This window comes from Zootoca vivipara, chromosome 3 (genome assembly GCF_965207765.1).
Source record: "Zootoca vivipara chromosome 3, rZooViv2.hap1.1, whole genome shotgun sequence".
Taxonomy (NCBI): Eukaryota; Metazoa; Chordata; class Lepidosauria; order Squamata; family Lacertidae; genus Zootoca; species Zootoca vivipara.
This window is the reverse complement of record NC_142586.1, coordinates 2,510,509-2,529,651: the sequence shown is the minus strand read 5'-3', so window position 1 is coordinate 2,529,651 and position 19,143 is coordinate 2,510,509. Positions and strand designations below refer to the sequence as shown.

Here is a 19,143-nt window from a genome sequence, read left to right as displayed (position 1 = left end):
GAGCTCAGCAATGGAAGAACCAGACTGAAATACCCCTGAACATATGGGGAAATACAGCAATGTCTGAGCGTCTCACCAGACATAGGAGCAGGGCAGTCTCGAGCAGGTCGGGCGCCCTGGCACTGAGGGGCGGAGATCGCTCCGGCGCCCCCGCCCTCGCAGGGTGTAGCATGGTTTCCGCGCCGGAGCGCCCCGCCTACCGGCCCCCTTGTGCACCGCACCACCGGGAGTCTACCTAGAGCCGGCCCTGCATAGGAGGGCAATTAAAGGCATAACAAATAGAGACACCTTCCAAGAAATGTGGGCCCCGTTCTTTAACTATTAATTATCAAAATCAAGATATTGTACCAATTGCTCAATATTCTCCGTGGAGAGGTTGTATTAAGTAATATGAATGGATGTTGGATAAGTGTTTAAGTGTTTTTGTATTGGTTTTTTTTAAAATAATAATTGCAGAAATATACTGGGACTGGTAATTAGAGGAGTGAATATTTTGTTGGAAGATTTGGAAAGCTGAATTATTGTGAGGACAGTGATGATTTGAAGTTGGAGAGGGGACAGTACTTCCAAGAAAGCCATTTAATCAATCGGCTGTAAATTACAGGAGGAGTTAGAAGTAGAGAAAGTGGGCTGGGTGATTTTGTGCAATGTTAAAAGAAATGAGGTGATGGTCAGAGGAAATTCCATAGCAGAGGTCACAGAGCAGACAAGATCAAGAGAGTGCTCAAACCTGTGCGTGAAGGAGTCAGTCCAAAAGTGAAGATAGATTGAGAAGGTTAAAGAGAGGAGATGGGAACCAGCTGGGCCAGAGGGATTATCAAGATGAATGTTGACATCACCAAGAAGTAAAGTGGAGAAGAAAACGAGGCAGGATCAAATCTGATATGAAAATTGAGAAGAAGTAGAGTCAATGATAGACAAAGAGACAAATGGATAGGCTGGAAATGAAGTAGTTAGAGAGTTAGATGCCATAACATGCCATTCATCAGCTCCAAATAGACAATGTCTTTCGGTTTCACCCTGGGCTGGCTGGCAGACTGGTTATGTGCTAATGGTTCTGAGCTGGCCCCACCTCTTAGTTTAGTTGAGAAATAATGCTCAGTTGCTGGAGGGAGCAACAAGACAACTCAAGTTGTTTATTGTTCCAGGTATTCAAGATCATATTCTCATCCTATGTTTCTTACACAGAAGCCTGCTTCTCACATTCTGCTTATATTTTAAAAGTTTGCCTAGAATCTTTTCCTGATATGAAGTTCTACCTAAAAATCCTGCTATTGCACTTTAATAAGGCTTTTACTGCATGAAGTTTCTTAGTGTGGAGCTTGGTCCCGAATTTCACTTTCTTTTCTCCCTGAACACACCTAAAAACATGTTACCTTTTTTGGGTGCTTTTAGGCAATCCACACTTGCACACCTTTCATCACCATCATTTTCTCTCACTTTAAAAATGGTTTCTTATGGACTTAGTGGGGGCAGAAGTGTTTGCATTCTGTCACATATTGTATATAATGGTACCTCTTGGTACACTTCTTGGCAAGGCGGTACTGTGCAAGATAGATACATTTAAAGGTTCAGTTTTGGCTACTTATTCCAGTGCTACATTTGACCAAATGCTTGTGTTGGTGCCAAAGAAGGGGACTGGTGCAAGCTGACGTTCCTGTCCCTTTTGCACCCTGCCTGTTTTGGGGATTGGAGGACCCCTGTGGAATACCAGTATCATGGGGGCTGAGGAGGAAGGGAGTTCCATAATGACCAGGGATAGATATTTTCTGTCAGCAGGTCTTCTGCAGGCTTTTTTATCTGTATACATCACAGAATGCGCTGTGTAATAAAAGGGCAATATATTACTGAGAGAAACCATGCTTTCTAAGCAGTGGTTATACTGTTCTACTGAAATGTTAAGTTCCAGTCTTATGACCATGAATTATCAAATTAATTTCCTCTGCATTGCTTAACTTCCTGGCTGCAGTGCGTTCACTTTAACAATCTGGTATTTTACTAACTGCTCCTCCAAATCTGAGTTTGTGAAGGACAGATCCAACAAAAAGCCTGGAGGGGCACAGGTGGGAAAATTGGTTCCACTGAAGTTCACCTGTGGGGTCTTTAGGTATCTTTCAGCCTGACCACATCCTAAGACCATCTCTAATGAGGCCTGTGTCACTGACAAGCTGGAGAATGTGAACACCTGTAGGTGTTAGATGTTAAAGCCCCAGTCATTTTTTAAGTAACAAGAAAGGGTGAGCATCTGGGTCAGATTTCAGTTACTTGTCAGTGAAATGTGTGCACTGGGCCATTAAAAATTTGGCCAGGCATATCTTGACAGTTCAGTCTTTCATTTTGCTCTCAGAAAACAGCCATAACTTGAAAATATTTAAGTTAAAAGCCACTTCATTAAGGAAAATTATGAACTTTATATATTTTTGAGGTCAACACAAGAAAGTGTCTCAACTGCCAGTTGTATCTACTGACTGTTTTCATTTAAAAAGTTGAAATTACAGAAGTAACAAACTTTAAAACAAGAGAATAACTTACCTGCTTGGCTGTGGAATGCAAATTTAAAAGGAACAGGATGTCAGTCTTAAATTTTATCTTTGTTTCACCTTGCTTAAATTAGACATATATAATTATTAGCTCTGAAGGTGTTAACATTCCTTTGGGGTGTTTTTTCCCTCCTTTGGGGAAAAAAAACCCCTGAGTACAGTTGAAGGAAAAGCCCTTTCCAATAACAGTATTTGTTCTTCCAACGCAACTTTTTAATATGCCCACTAATTCTATAGTATACAATGGGGAGCTAACCTTGGAAATCTTGTCAAAGATCAATGGACTTACTGAATTCCTAGACATGCCTCAGCCTCAGTTGTCCCAACATAAAATGCAAATAATAGAACTCTTAGGATTTTTGTGAGGCTGATGCAAGAAAATTATGCTGCCTAGGTGAGCAGGGATCCATTTTAAACAGGTTTATAGATGGAATTTGATAGTTCCAGTCCAACTGAACTTTAGCCACAATCCGACTGCCTCTTGCATTGTTTGTCCCCCTTTTGCACTCTGCAGCATAATTTTGTTAATGGTATATAAAGTATTATTTTACAGTTATGTGCATTGGTTTATCATGTATCTGGTTACTTTAGTAAACTTAAACTTATATACCCCTGGTTATGAGAGAGAGAGAGAGAGAGAGAGAGAGAGAGAGAGAGAGAGAGAGAGAGAGAGAAATAGAGTGTGTGTAATGTATAATAATGCACATAGTATAAACTATTTGTTTCGTGGAACTGGTTTTTAAAAACTCACTTTTCAATAAGATCAAAAAACGAGGTGGGGATTAGAAAAAAAATCCATGTGGATAAGGTTGACATCAAGATTTCCAGAAAAGCCCACTGCTAGTGAAGAAGCACTTTGAAAAGGGACAGATATGAATAACTTTAACATATATGCCAATAAAGGTGTTGAAATTGAAATTGAATAACCTTAACACTGCTTTATACTTTGTGTTAATGTAGGGAATTTGGCTCTCACATAAATCATTCCAACAATGAAGAACTTCTTCAGAATTAGGCATAGAAACAGTCTTCTTGACAGTGTCGACCAAATTACAGAATTCCTTCCCCAGACTTTCTTTGCTATTTTTCAGGTGTCAGGCAAAATCTTTCCCATTCTCTTTCTCTTTCGATGATTTCTAATGGCATTGGAGACCCTTTCAATTGCCTTTTTAGACTGGTTATTTGGGTTTTTAATTGCTTGTTGTTTTATCTGATATTTTTTATTGTGGTTTTTCACTGTTGGTTTTTCTTGTATTTTATGTTTTATTTGAAAGTGTGTATAAACCGCTCAACATTTCAAAATCTCATAAGTGGTGTAGTCTAAAACAAACAAACAATATATTATTAAAACCAAACCACAAACTAAAACCAATAAAGCAGATGTATAAAAACTTACAACAGTAAATAAAACAGAAATTCAGAGGACTCACAAAACAGGGTAAGGGAAAGCCTGGGCAAAAAGTTTTCACAAGATGTCAGTAGTGAACTTATTATTGTTGCCGCACAATGCTTAATGTATTATTTTACATTTTTAAGCTGCCTTGAGGCCATCTGGCATAAGGTGGGATAGAAAAGCTATCGGTTGAATCCAGATTTCCCATGTTTTCCCATGCTCACAAGGCAATCGCATGTGCGGGGCAGGGCGGTGGGAGTTAATTTTCATTTATTCCTCCTGCCACCTCATTTGCTCCTTAAAAAGCTGCTCCAGAGGGTTAAGCAATGCTCCAGAACAGTGTGGGAGGTGATGCATGGGAAAGACAGGACTGGATAAACCTGCACGCTGCAGATGCTCACTTCTGGGCAAATAATTGTGAAGAGCTGCTGTTGTCTTACTTCAGCAATCTGGCTGGAGAATTTCAAAAGCACCAATAAGAAAGAAGAAAGAAGATCTACAGAGTCTTTGCTTACTGTGGATATTCTTAAGCAGATGATGACAGACAAAACAGTCTTTTAATGGAAAAACAGAGGCTTTAGAGGGAAAAATAGATTTAAAAATTGACAAGATTAGAAGGAACAGTAAATCAAATTAAGAATGAAACTAAACTAGAGATGGTTGAAATGGAAAATGGGATCAGAAATGACATAGAGGATCTAGATGACAGAACTGGCAGGACTGAAAGATGATACCATGGCAAAACTAGAAGGAACATGTGATGAAATGGAAGAACTCACTATACTGTACAAGTATATGAAGAAATGAAGCATCTAAATGATAAAGCTGAGATTTTGGAAAACAAAAATGAAGTTATAATTTGAGAGATACCTGACATTGATGGAATTGAGAGAGAAAGAGTTGGAGTGATCCCAAGCTATTAAATCCATTACATTCTTTTTGTGAAAAGAATGGAAGGAACATAAATGGAAAGTTAAAGAGATAGGGAAAAGCATAGTAAACACAACAGGCAGGGACGTAGGAAAGGGGGTGGAGGCGGTTCGCCCCGGGTGCCATCATGGAGGGGGGTGACAAATTATCAAGGAACAATTACTGCCCTACTAGAGCGGTTCATAAAAAAACTAGGGATTATATAGCTATATGTGAAATTTCATGCATATCAGTTAATCTCTTGACCCTCCTTCATGAAAATAGCTGTTTACTTGGCCGTTTTCCTATGTCGTGAAGGCTGAAATTTCAATTCAATGGAACAGGGTCAAGATATTAACTGTTATGCATGAAATTTCACATATAGCTATATAATCCCTAGTTTAGTAAGATAAGACCTTTGGAGCAGGCATTAATTTTTTTTAAGAAAAGTTTTGTATGAACTGCCCTACCCTCCGCTGAGGTTCCCGGGTCCTGGAAAGTCGGCCTATGTGAAGAAAATGAGACTAGGCTGATTAGATTAGATAATACCGAGCATGGTGAAATCACAATAAATAAAACACCTCCCCTTCAGTAGTTTCAAGCACTACTACAGGTTCCACTGCATTGTTTACTGTGACAGCACCTGAACTTTGGAACTCCCCGCCTATTGCAACAAAGCTTGTGCCTTTCCTATACTCTTTTCAGGCACCTGCTAAAAGCGTTCTTCTTTAGGCAAGCATACTAGATGCTTAGGAAGTTGAAGTAATTTTAATCTTAATATTTTAGCTTTTGTATGTGTCACAGACGTGGTAGCGGCTACTCTAGAGTAACGACTCCTCCAAGCGTTGTCTTTTCATGCTTTTATTTAGTGCTGATTATTTACTGTACAGAGCAGTACTATGTACATGTTGTCAGTTAGGGGTCAGAACCTCCGAATGGAGATTCACGCGTTTTCTTCCAACAAAGTAGTCTGGGCATACTGAATCTCCTCCCCCGTCATTTCCTGCGCAATTCCGGGGTCGGCGGGATCGGCCTTCTTCCCTTGCCTCCCACTTCCCTTCCCACACTGGACATGGGCTCCGCTACCTTGCCTGAGCCTCGGTCACCACTTCCTGAGTCGCCGCTGGAGATATCTCCCTCCCCACTAGCACTAGCGCTGGGCGACGAACTGGTGCTCAAGATGGGAGGGACCTGCCTGTAGCTTCTGTCCCTCACAGTATGTTTTAAAGTAGGTTTGTTAATTTTTCTTGATTTTACTGCTGTGGTTTTTTTAAATAAATTTTATTAAATAAATAAACATGAAATATAAATAAAATAACACAAGCCAAAACACAACCCGTCCGGTAGATTTAAGTATCTATCCATACTTGTTATCAGAGGTCCAGAATCCACATTCCTTTGTAAGAAAATATGAAATAATGTAAAACCATTTTTGCAGGCAAAAAAAAAATCAATTGGGGGGGGGTTTGACAATAAATTTTCCACACCGGGAACCACCTGACCTTGCTACGCCTCTGACAACAGGAAGTGGAAATTGAAGGTATAGAACTCAGTGCGGACTAATGGATATGGAATATTGTCTCAATGTATGTTCACAGCAGAGAGACTCTTATACACACAGAAAGGGAAAGATTTATCATGATTTAATATGGAGACATTATTGCTGAAATTGTTGGAGTCAAAGTTGATATGTTTAATTAGAGAAAATTTTCAATATTATTCATTTTTCAATATGGAAACCCCTTTTGGACTTTTTGTTTGAAATGGAAGATAAGCATGCAATATTTGGGTTTGAAGGTTGGAAAAATACTGATTTAAGAAAAGTGGAATAGTTGGATGTTGTCGTGGAGCGAATGTTTTGAATATTTTTTTTTTATGTAACTGGCAAACAGAGAATCGGAAGTGCTTTTTCTTTTCTTTCTTTTTCTATATTTTTTCACTTCCTTATTTCCTTTTTTATCTTGTTTGTATCAAAAAAGCCTTAATTAAACTAAATGAACTAATATGCAGATGGTACACAACTGTACTTCTCCTTTTCATATAGTACAAAGAAGCTATTGATGTTTAGACTAGTGTTTGAAGACAGAAATGGGCTGACTGAAAACTAAAATTTGAACTTGGTCCGGACAAGGCAGAGGTGCACTTGGTCAGGAAGGAAATAGGGAATCAGACTGTTCTGGATGGGACAGTATTCCTCCTGAAGAGTCAGGTGTGCATTCTTGGGGTTCTCTTGGGTTCAGCATTATACAGGTGTTAGTTATGCCCAGGACTGCCAGTTTGCTTCCAGGCCATAGCTGCCAACTTCTGGATTGAAAAATCCGGGATCAGCAGTGGCGCGGCACCGGAAGTAACTTCTACGCATGTCCAGACATGCACAGAAGCGACTTCTGTTGCCGGGCTGCCTGTGTCTGCAAGTCTGGGCACCAGAAATCGCTTCTGTGCATGTCCAGACATGCGCAGACAGCCGGGAGCCAGGACATGGCTGCGGGCAGGAGCTGCATTCCAAATCCGGGGGGTTTACAGGATATAAATCCATTTGGGATAACAGCGGGAAACGGTAACTAAGTCGCTTCTGGTGAACCAGAGCAGTGCACGGAAACACCATTTACCTTCCCTATTTATCTACTTGCATTTTGACATGCTTTCGAACTGCTAGGTTGGCAGGAGCTGGGACCGAGCAACGGGAGCTCACCCTGTCACGGGGATTTGAACCGCCGACCTTCTGATCAGCAAGCCCTGGGCTCAGTGGTTTAACCCACAGCGCCACCCGTGTCCCACCCAGTTCCTTTACCCCCTGCAATAATCAGCATTATTAGAGTTCTGTCCAAAAAGAACACGCACAGATTTCTGATTCAAGAAAACCTCACAGCTGTAGTTTGTACCTCTTACAGTCTTGCAGTGTTTCTCTGCTTGCCCCAGTTGCCAGCTGCATTTTGCTGTCTTCTGTTTAACAGACAGAGAATTGCATCTGTCTGGCTTACTAGTAGTGCATTGGGATACATTGGTGATTCCTAAAGCACACACCAAAAAACCTTCACTTCTCATCTTACAGTTTATCTTTAGGAGGAGTTATATTTGTTGAATGTACAGTATTGAATCTTTCAAAGATCAGCAGGAAGAGTTGTGATTAAATGCTTGCTTCAGCATTTTAAAGGCGGCTTCTGTCCCTGTTGCCTAAGGAGGACATACGTTACAATTACTTTGTAAACATCAGATTGTGCAAAACTGGCTGTGCATGCCACGCAGAGTGCAAACACACATACAACATAGTAACATGGCTTATCTGCCAATTATCAACAAGTTTCTTTTTCATGCCAAAGAAACTGTTTAAATGCAAGAGCAGCTGCTACTTTGTAAATATTTTAATGGCTCCTGTTAAGTAGAGCTGTCAGTGCTGCAAACAACACGAAGAGAGCACCTTCATTCTTCCATGCCACTGCATGTCTTTGAACTCCATTTTATCCTAGAAAATGCTATGAAGATTTGAGTACTGAAAGTGTTCCTGGTTTGTGGGCACGGTGCCAGCACAAAGAAGGTGTATTTGCATCACTACATACTAAACTGAAAAGGGAAGGGAAGTCTCTTGTCTTCTCAGAAGGGCCTGCAGGTAAAATCACATGACCATTTGTAATGAGCTTCTTGTGGAAATAGGTGGCTGGTTCTTCCAGCCAGGCTGGGGATGATCAGACAAATTTAGGGAAAGCTTGTATGCATCCATTTTCAATGTATACTCCGTCATTCTGATAAATGACATGAAATGCCACCTCGATTTATTTGTCTTGACAACTATAACTTTCACAATCTTGGGTTGTAAATTTATTCTTTAAACTTCTCAGTTAAGAAAAATGACACAGCATTTGAATTTTGCCAGTCATCCCTGATTTAAAATAATCTGGAAAATCTAACCAGAATTTGAGCCAGTTCTAGATTAACCCAAAGCAATATTGTGCCTGTTTTGTGGGGTATGTAATTAAGATGTGACACTTTTACACATCTGCCATCATGTGAAATGTTATGGTTATAATATAGAAGCCTTTTAGGTTTTAACATTATAGCCTAGGCTATCTTAAAACAGCTCTGCAAATTATGTAGTAGTAGCAGTAGATGTTTGGTCTCATTCTAGAAACTTACTCTGCTGTGCTGTCGTGTGTTTTATTGTATTTTTATTGCATTTTACTGTTCTGTCTTGTAAAGTACTGAGAGATTTAGCTAAAGAATGGCTAATAAATAATAAGTAGCACTTCATATATAAAATATATTGTTATGTATTTGAGGTGGGGGGAAGTAGACTATATTCAGAGACCTTTCTAACCATGGATGCAGCAAGTGTTACTTATACAAGCCTGTTGGGAATTGGTGATGGACTACTAAAGGCATAGCTGCCAAGTCTCCCATATTCCCCGGGAAACCCACGTTTTTCCAGCCGTTCCCAGCTGGAAAAACTGATTTTTTTGTTTTTCCCCGGGTTACTTACTGGCCGGGGGAGGCTCCTTATGCGCATGTCTGGAGTCTCTGGACATGCGCAGAAGCGATTTCTGGCACGGTGGCCATTTTGGAACTGGGCGGAGCATGCTCAGAAGCGACTTTCGATGCTGCACTGCCCAGTTCCAAAATGGCCACAGCGCGACTTCCGGCGCAGCGGCCATTTTGGAACTGGGCAGAGCAGCATCGGAAATCGCTTCTGAGCATGCTCCGCCCAGTTCCAAAATGGTGGCAGCGCTACTTCCAGTCTGCTGATCCCTTATTTTTCTGGCATGAACTTGGCAGGTATGACTAAAGGAAACAAAGGAAGCGGATCTGTGTGAGACAGCAAATGAATGGGGCCTCCCTCAACTGGCTGGTAGTTGGAAAAAGACAAAGGTGAGAGTTGGGAGTTTACAGTGATGTGACCTAGAGGAAAAAATAGCAAGCTGGATAGTCAGAGCAATGTTTTGATATCTGTTTGAATCCAAGGCTGCAGTTATGGGAGAAGCAAGACCTTATTGGAGTGGTGATGCTGTGAACCCCTCCATTTTAGGCTCAGGTTGTATATATGTATGAATAAACCATGATAATATGACAGCAACAATTGCAGATAACAGGGCCAGTGTGGTGTAGTGGTTAATGGCAGTAGACTCATAATTTGGGGAACCGGGTTCGCGTCTCCGCTCCTCCACATGCAGCTGTGGGTGACCTTTCTCTGAAGTCTCTCAGCCCCACTCACCTCACAGAGTATTTGTTGTGGGGGAGGAAGGGAAAGGAGAATGTTAGCCGCTTTGAGACTCCTTCGGGTAGTGATAAAGTGGGATATCAAATCCAAACTCTTCTTCTCTCAAAATGAACCATTCACAGTGGGATCAGGTGTTAAACAGGGTTGTGTTATTGCCCCAACTCTATTCATTATTTTCATCTCCCTGAACCTACACATTGTTGAAGGAAAACTCCCCACTGGAGTAGAAATCATATATCGAACAGATAGAAAGCTCTTTAATCTGAGTAGGCTGAAAGCAAAGAGTAAGGTTACTGTAACTTCCATCATAGAGCTGATGACAACATAGTGTGTGCACACTCAGAGGATGACCTCAAAACCATCCTAAATCTCTCAGAAGCTTACAAAAAGCTTGGCCTATTGCTCAACATCCAAAAAACCAAAGTGCTGCACCAACAAACACAAAACAACCCCTCTGCAGCATCACAAATCCAACTCAATGGTATAACGTTCAAAAGTGTTGATCACTTCTCCTACCTGGGCAGTTATCTTTCCACAAGGGCCAACGTTGATGCTGAAATCCAGCATTACCTGAGTTCTGTGAGTGCAGCTTTCTCCTGATTGAAGTGCAGAGTGTTTGAGGACCAGGACATTTGCAGGGAAACTAAAATGCTTGTTTACATAGCTATTGTACTACCAACCTTACTGTATGCTTGTGAAACATGGACCACTTATAAATGCCATCTCCAACTCCTTGAAAGATTCCCTCAATGCTGTCTCTGAAAAAAATTACACATTACTTGGGAAGACAGGCAAACTAATGCCAGTTCACTAGAAGAAGCAAAGATCACCAGTGTCAAAGCAATGATTTTTCAACATCAGCTTCATTGGACTGGTCATGTTGTTCGGATGCCTACTTATCGTCTTACAAAGCAACTATTCCAAACATAAAAATGGAAAGTGTAATGCTAGTGGTCAACAAAAGAGATTTAAAGACTGTCTCAAGGCAGGCAAATCATTTAAAATGTAGCATAAACACTGACAACTGGGAAACACTGGCTTGCAAGTGCTCCAATTGGAGAACAGCCTTAACCAAAGGTGTCATGGACTTTGAAGAAGCACAAACTCAAGATGAAAAGGAGAAAGGTACTAAGAGGAAGGCACATTTGGCAAATCCTCACAGTGACCAACTCCTGCCCAGAAACCTATGTCTCCACTGTGGAAGGATGTGTGGATCCAGAATTGGCCTCCACAGTCACTTACAGACTCACTATTAAGACTGTGTTCATGGAAGACTCAACTATGAGCCAAAGAAGAAGAAGTTGTTTTGAAAAACTGGAAGCCTAGGGCAAAGGCAGCATCTTGTGGAAAATACAAATCAAGGTGTAAAGATAAATTATTCTGCTTTCATTCAAGTATCTCTTTGTTTTCCCTTGCTACCAACAGATAAAAATGTACAGATAAAAAGATATATGGATTTCAAAACTGTTTTTTTAAAAATCTAGTTTACATGCTTGCAGACACTCAAAAGCTTAGAATAGGATCAGCAGTGAGGGTATGAGTTGGCAAGCGCATGGGTTAAGGCTCATGGAGTCTACTTGAAAAGTTATGTGCCTCAGTGGTTCCAAATACATAGATTTCTGAAAGCAGTAGCAGAAAGATTTAGGCTGCAAACCTATACTCATCAATCTGAGAGTTAGTCCCATCAAACTCAATAGGATTGTTTTTGGGGAGAAACGTATAGCCTTGCACTATACAGGTTTTACTTGATGAAACTACTTTAGTAAAGTTGCTCCTTTTTTATATGGAATGAAAATACATCATTTCAGTACTGTAATCAGTAATGTTTGTTTCCCATCCTGAAAACCAAGCCTTTACACAGCAAGGAATCATAGGTACTTAGAAGCTCTGGCTCAAATAAATTAACAGGCATGGCATATAGCATGCTTAGCTTACATTCTTTCCACAGCCCATGACATTAACCCATGGGCTGTGTGCAGATTAGGTTATTCAGGGCACAGAGAGCCTAGAGAACAAGGAAGGTATAAAACAGCATCTAAAAGGGTGTGTGTGAATGTTCTTATGATTTGGGGGTCGGAAACCTTTTAAAGTCTATCTGTAACAGGATTTTTATTTCTTAATCCATAGTCTGCAAGCCTGGGATTTAATTATTTCTAACAGTACTATATACAATGTTTTGTTTTTGCTTTAAACATTCACTTTAAATTATATTTGGGGGGATGACAAAAGCTTGTTATAAATATGCTACTCCATTATTTTCCTGATCTCTTCACTGTCACTGTTCTAAAGCACAAACAGGAAAAAGAGGGAAATTAACATTAATGCAAATATAAAGTTTAGTTGAAGTGAGGCAGAAAAATGCACACTGGGAATAATTCACTCAGATTTAAATGTTTTTTTGGTCCCATTGATTTAATTAAGAGAGATTTAGGGCTTATCCACACTTACCTTTCTGCTGCTCTTTCCAGGCACAGTCCATGAAGGTGTAAAGCTCTGTGTCCAAGTGCCCTTAAACTTGCTCTTTAAAGCTCAATTGGAGCAAACGGCCATCTGTGGAAAACCCAGATTGCAAAGTTCATGGGGGTGGGGGGTGCTTGGATACAGATCTTTTAATCCTGTGTCTGGAAAAGAGCAGGGCAAAAGGTAAGTCCGGATAAGCCCTGAGACCAATACTTTACTCGTCTATTAAAAATTAGTGGGATGAAAAAGTGCAATTTCATTAAGATTGAATGTCCATTATAACTAGTGACCATGGTTCTATTGGAAAAACCATTTTATAGGGTAGCGTTCAATGGGTTGTTTTCTTCCATTCTTTAAAATAAAAAGAATAGTGTGTCATCAGTGTCCTGCAGTATTAGGTGCACCCAAATCCCATTGTAACCAGTGGTGTGTGCTACCCCATCCTATGCAAATTTACACAGAAATATGTCCCAGCATGTTCAATACAATTTACTTCTTAGTAACTGACAATAGAATGTAATCCTTAAGTGCCTATCTATACCTTTAAAACTCATTGATTTCAATAGGCCAAAACATGCCAACATTTCCTGGATCATGCCCTATGTGCAGAGGCATAGCATGGGGTGTTTGGGGGTCCGTCACCCTGGGCGCAGTTGGGGGGGGAGCAGGGCACCTGAGCTGTTGCATCCTTCTCAGGTGCCCTCCAGCTGGAGGGTGCCTGAGTAGGATGCAACAGCTCATGGTGCCCTGTGAGCCCAGCACCGTTTTTGCAAGTCTCACAAAGTGGCGCTGGGCTTGTGTAGCACCATGAATGTACCCCTCCTGCCAGAGGGCGGGGGCTCACTCCAGCGGTGTGGTCTGTCCCCATGGCATGCTTTGTTGGCCCTGGCACACATGCACCCACCCCAAGCACTGGTGGGGAGCACTCTGCCATTGTCTGTATGCCTTGCAGTCTTGTGCTATCTCACAATTATCTCACAACTATATTTTAATGTAGAATGTTTGACAATGTGAAATGTCTAGTGGTACCACATGATATGAAGCGGAAGGTGTCAAACTCACACATATCTACCAGGGCTATCAGCTGCAGCGTGAAGCACATCCTGGCTCCAGGATGTCATGGTCCTTTCATCTATACAATTTATTTTGAGGTGGAAAATAGATCTGACCCACGGGTGTGCAATTAACTGGGTGCCTAGACACGGGGCTTTGCAGAGCAGAAGAGGGACCCCAGTTAGAAAACACTCTTAGAATACACAGCAGTTTAGTGTGGAATATAAGTTGCACTGCACAACACACAAAATGCCTTTGAAATTAAAATAGACAATCTTTACTAATTTCAAGCTGCTGAGCATGAAAATGACAATAAAAGGTTGATTGGCTCCTGCTTAGGAGATCCAAAGATGGTCATGCATAAACAACCCAGTCCATATTGTGTACACAATTTCATTTGGCAACGCTGTATTTCAAACTCCTGATTGAGACATATGGCATCATATTGCATCAGTTCATCATACACAACACTCCCAGGACCAATGACATGCTGTTGAGTAATGAGTTGAGTCAATTGCTGACATAAATTGATGCAATCGTTAGTATAAAGCAAAGTCTTGCAGGATTGAGCAAGTCATTTGTGCGCTACTCTCCCATTTACCCCTGTGTCATAAGTACTACACAAGTGATCCCTGCAGTGTAAATCCAACAGTAGTGATGCCTTGTAAATGTGTTAATAGCGCAGATAACTTTTGTTACATTTGTGGAGAAGTGACATTTACAAGCCAGAAAAGTGCCATCAGTCTGATAGTAAAAAGGTATATCAGCTCTATTTTGGATGTAAGATTGAGGACTGGGACAAGGCCTAGCCACAGTGATCCATGTGACGATCACCTCCAGGCTTGACTACTGTAACTCGCTCTACGCGGGGCTGCCCTTGAAGCTGTCCCAGAAACTCCAGTGGGTGCAGAATGCTGCAGCGAGGCTCCTCACGGGGTCCCTGCCATGGGAGCATAGGGTCAGATTTAAGGTGCTGGTTTTGACTAGGAACAGATCTCCTGGTCTTAACCCCTTCATGCACTAACTAGCACTTATGACTGCAATTTCCCACACAGTTATCCAGGAATCGTTGACAATACCATAATGGACTACCACTTTTAGGGGCTTTTGACTCAAAAAGTTTTCAACAACAGCAGCAAGTTTCATGTTTTGTGGCTGCAAGCCAGAACTACCCTGTCCTCTCCCTCTCCCCACACAACTCCAAATCTCAGATTGGGGGGGGACCCAGAACAGATTTAGGGATCACACAGGGATAGGAGGAGATACAGAGGGTCTTTTCAATGGATGGTCCCTGGTTCCCACACCAAAACACATCAGATGTTCTTACTTGTAAGTAGGAGAGTTTTATTAAAACAGATTAACAGTACAGTGGAACCTCATGTTATGGACAGGACCCGTTCCAGAGGCCTGTCCGTAACACGGAACTGACGCAAGCCGAAAAGCCGCATCTGCATACACATGTGGCATGATCTAGCACTTCTGCGCATGTGCAAAGCGCGATTTAGCACTTCTGTGTATGCGCAAGCGGCGAAACCCGGAAGTAACCCGTTTTGATACTTCCGGGTTGCCGCAGGATGCAACACGAAAACGCGTAACCTGAAGTGGACACAACATGAGGTATGACTGTACAGACTCAGCAGCAGACAAACCAAAAATGTTTTCAGCAGATGCTGAAAAGAGTACCACAAACACCCTATCAATTGACATCAGGCAGCCACCTTCACTGTATTCTCTTTGAGGCTATTGAGATATTTAGAATACTGGTGTGTTGTTAGGTTTTTGCTGGTTTTAATTTTTTTTACTTTTTTCATTGTTTTACTAATAATTCTATTGTTTTATTGTTTTTGTAATCCACTTTAAGGTTTTCCACAATCAAATGGGATATAAATCTTATTAAATAAATAAAGAACTAATCCAGTCCCAGAGTTCTCATAAGGCAAAGGTTTGCCAGGATGATCCCAGCCTAGGAAGTTCATGAACCCACTATCAGTGACATGAAGTTCAAGGCGGCACAGGAGCAGAGAAGTTGTTCCAACAAGTTTGCATGCTCATCCACCAAGCTTTAAGTTTTAGATGGGGTGTGGCCCTTATTCACAAGAAGTTATATTCCTACAGGAATGCTTAGTCTAAAAGCAGGTGCTACATCTAGGTGTGCACATCTCCTCCCATGTCTGGAGGCATTGCCTTGTCCTGGGAGAGAGCACCAGGCACACTTGCCCCTCTGAAGCCTGCTCTGCTACCCTAGGAAGTGGCTTGGATCCCTCCACAGCTTCCAACAGCACTCTGTCCCCCACAAGAAGGGAGGGAGCGGGGACTCCTGTCTCAACACTGGAGCCAGGTATATTTGGAGCTTGGCCCTCCTATTCTTCCTGGTCTTCCTCCAGTGCCTGCTATGTTTGGTTTGAACCCAATGAATGTACATTTAGGACCTTCTTTTAGCTGCTTTTAAATGGGCTTTAAGGAAATCTTTATCCCAATCTGTTTTTCGTTGCTGATGTTTTTCTAAAGTTTTAAACTTATTGCTCTATTTTCACTGTTTATGAAATTCTATTTAAATTAAATAGAATAATGTTTTCATTATTGCATTGTAAGCCACTATGCAAAGGCCAATTGCCTACAAATGTGAAATACAAATACCTTAATAAATATGTTCCTGTTTTGATCAACATGGCAGGTAGCTCAGGTCACCAATATATAAATAAGAAGTTGCCTTTGGTTCCGTTAGGGGCAAAGGCAGGGTATGAATAAATATATAATAGGAGACTTGTTTTAATAGAAAACCACTTTGACAGGTTCTAGTCTGAGCTAGTAATAATTACTGTGAAAGTCAGTTACTGTCTCCAGTAAGATTGTATAAATACTTCATAGCTAGTCTTCTGTAGTAATTACTTTGAAAAGCCAATTCCTATGTCCAGTAAAACATGTAGCAATAGTAAACTTTATTCTTAATTTCTGTTTTTAATTTTAAAAACTCCTAGAGATTCCAGGCAATATGGACAGAGAAGATGCTTTGAGTGACACTTTTGTAAACCTGACTATACTGCCACAGGAGGACCAGAAAGTTCAAGGCAGTCTCCCAACCTTCAGTGCCAGTGCTCGATGTCTCACACATGTGACATACAACAGTTCTACAAGGTAAAGATACTCAGTACATGAAGGAGTGTTGCATTTGGAGAAGAATGTAACATTTTATTAGTTACTGTCATCTAGCATAATTTACTCGAAAGCAGATATTTTGTAATAATATAATAATTTATTATTTATACCCCACCCATCTGGCTGGGTTTCCCCAGCCACTCTGGGCAGCTTCCAACCGAATATTAAAAGCAATACAGCATCAAACATTAAAAACTTCCCTAAACAGTTGTCTTTTAAAAGTAAAATAGTTGTTTATTGCCTTGACAGAAGGCCCTCTGTCTGGTTCCCTGCAACCATTTTAACTTGACAATTAAGCATACATTGGCTTCAAAATGTATACTGTATACTGTAACATATACCTGTATGTAGTTCCTTGAAGACAAACTCCTGCAGTGACAGAAATTTTGTAGGTCACTAACAGTTGTTTTAACTGCGTGTCTCTTAGTTCTTATCTGTTTTTTATTATCAGTTCTTATCCATCCATTGGGACGCGGGTGGCGCTGTGGGTTAAACCACAGAGCCTAGGGCTTGCCGATCAGAAGGTTGGCGGTTCGAATCCCTGAGACAGGGTGAGCTCCCATTGCTTGGTCCCAGTTCCTGCCAACCTAGCAGTTCGAAAGCACGTCAAAGTGCAAGTAGATAAATAGGGACCGTTCCGGCGGGAAGGTAAACAGCGTTTCTTAGGACCTGTGATTTTCTTAATAGTGGTGCAGTCTTCTCATATCTCCTTAAACATTTAGCAGTTAATGGTGCTCTTCTCAACAGCCTTGTCAAGGGCCTGTGCTTTTCATAATATGGCACTGATTTTGATGCTGGTGCTGGTGCTGAAGTGGCAGGTGGCAAGAAAATGCTATTAAAATAAATGAAGGTGCTTGGATTTGTAGAACAAAAACCATTTATGAAGGCCGCAGTCCTAAACACACTAGGGCAGGTTGCCAAGGCATTGCCTCCAAACATTGTTTGTCTAAAACTCCCATAAACCCCAGCCAGCATGGCCAACGATCAGGAAATTAGGGATTTGTTCTTCAGGAGCACAGTAGAATTTACTTCTGAATAAACATGCATAGGATTGCTCAGTAAGTACTCCACCAAGGCACTCAACAATATTTAAGTGGTCCACAATTCTGGTTTCATATCCTGGTTTAGATGGACCCCTTAAACCCCAGTTACATGATTTAGATGATATACCAGTAAGACCTTTGGTTTAAGAAAGTAAGCTCACCGTGCACATAACTCATTCCCAGACCACAAAACCACAGCTTATTGGGCCATAATTGTTATATCAACCCTTGTTGGTTTTGGTCAAAGGTATTTCCAGGTGCTTATACTCCCAGGAATGTATTAGCTGAACTGCTACCTAAAGTTTTTTAAACAAACCCTACATAGGTGGATACATCAGCTTAAGCCTGCCATCTAAATGTCCATCTTTGGAAGCAAGTTCCTTTGAATGTAGTGGGAATTAATTCCAAGGACATAGGTTCCAGTTCCCATGAGCTTTGGGAAGAATTGAATAATATTCCATGCAATAATATTGCACAATAATCCAAACTCCAGCAGACATATTTTAGAATATTTACTTTCTATCCTTGCAAAGTATATTTTTCCCTGTAGTAAGCTGAGCACTGGAATGCTAACAATTATTTTGGTTTTTCAATTTTAGTTTTACTTCTTGCCTTGCTGTTTTGAATTCTGAAATGGATCAACTAAGATGGGTCATCACAGATTGTTGATCCTCTCAACTAAACTTCTTTGCAATCATTGAAGCTTCATAAAGTGCTTTCCCCTCCCAAAGACTGAGATTACTTCCTGCTGAGCTGAAGAACATAAAGAGAGCTTCCAACCCTCACTAACAGCTTCTTCATGCCACTAAAATCCAAGTGAATGCTGCCAACCCTAAAATAAGGCAGATCCACTATTCCTGTATTTTCCCTCCTCTTGATCTCCCAAATACAAAAGCAAGTCTCCATCCCTTACTAGTAATTGTTTGGAACCTTAGAAGTCACATGAACCCCACCAACTCTAATGTGAGATGAAAAGGAACTCCCTGTAATAACTTCAGATTGGCACAGATTGGCCAGGAACCTGATAAACATTCTCCTCACTGTTATAAAACATTGCAACTGAACACAATGTGCAATTTTTATGGAGCAACTTGCATATATTTGCACATTGCCAAGTTCTTACCTCTCGCTAGGTTGACAAGACTACATTAATACACCTTCATTTCTTGTCCTACAGAGGTTTCTGATGAGAAAATATACTGCAAAAAATGTAGTCAGGAAAGCCAACATTTGAATTATATTCTATTGATATTATATTCTCAAGGTGGACCAACCACTAGCTGTGATCTTAAAACACATTTAGCCAAGTGTTTTATAATTCACTAGTAAATACATGTGACTCCCAAGATCCCTAATCTCCTTTTAAAAAGGCTTTATTTT

The 19,143-nt window shown here is 40.9% G+C and overlaps 1 protein-coding gene across 13 annotated transcripts in view; it reads left to right on the top strand.

The window, feature by feature from the left end:
• WDPCP (WD repeat containing planar cell polarity effector) overlaps positions 1 to 19,143 on the top strand; it is a 210,478-nt gene that overhangs the window by 165,062 nt on the left and 26,273 nt on the right. For 9 of the 13 annotated variants that reach the window (XR_015949268.1, XR_015949267.1, XR_015949272.1 and 6 more), the window contains one exon: positions 16,543 to 16,699. The exons of 2 other annotated variants lie outside the window; for them this stretch is intronic. Coding sequence is in view for 5 of the 11 variants with exons in the window: in XM_088667074.1 (XP_088523200.1) it covers positions 16,543 to 16,699 (157 nt within the window). In the remaining 6 variants the exon portion in view is untranslated. Of the gene's footprint in view, positions 1 to 9,609; positions 9,703 to 16,542; positions 16,700 to 19,143 lie in introns of those variants that run through there. 2 more of the 13 variants (XR_009557272.2, XR_009557274.2) reach the window with 2 other exon arrangements.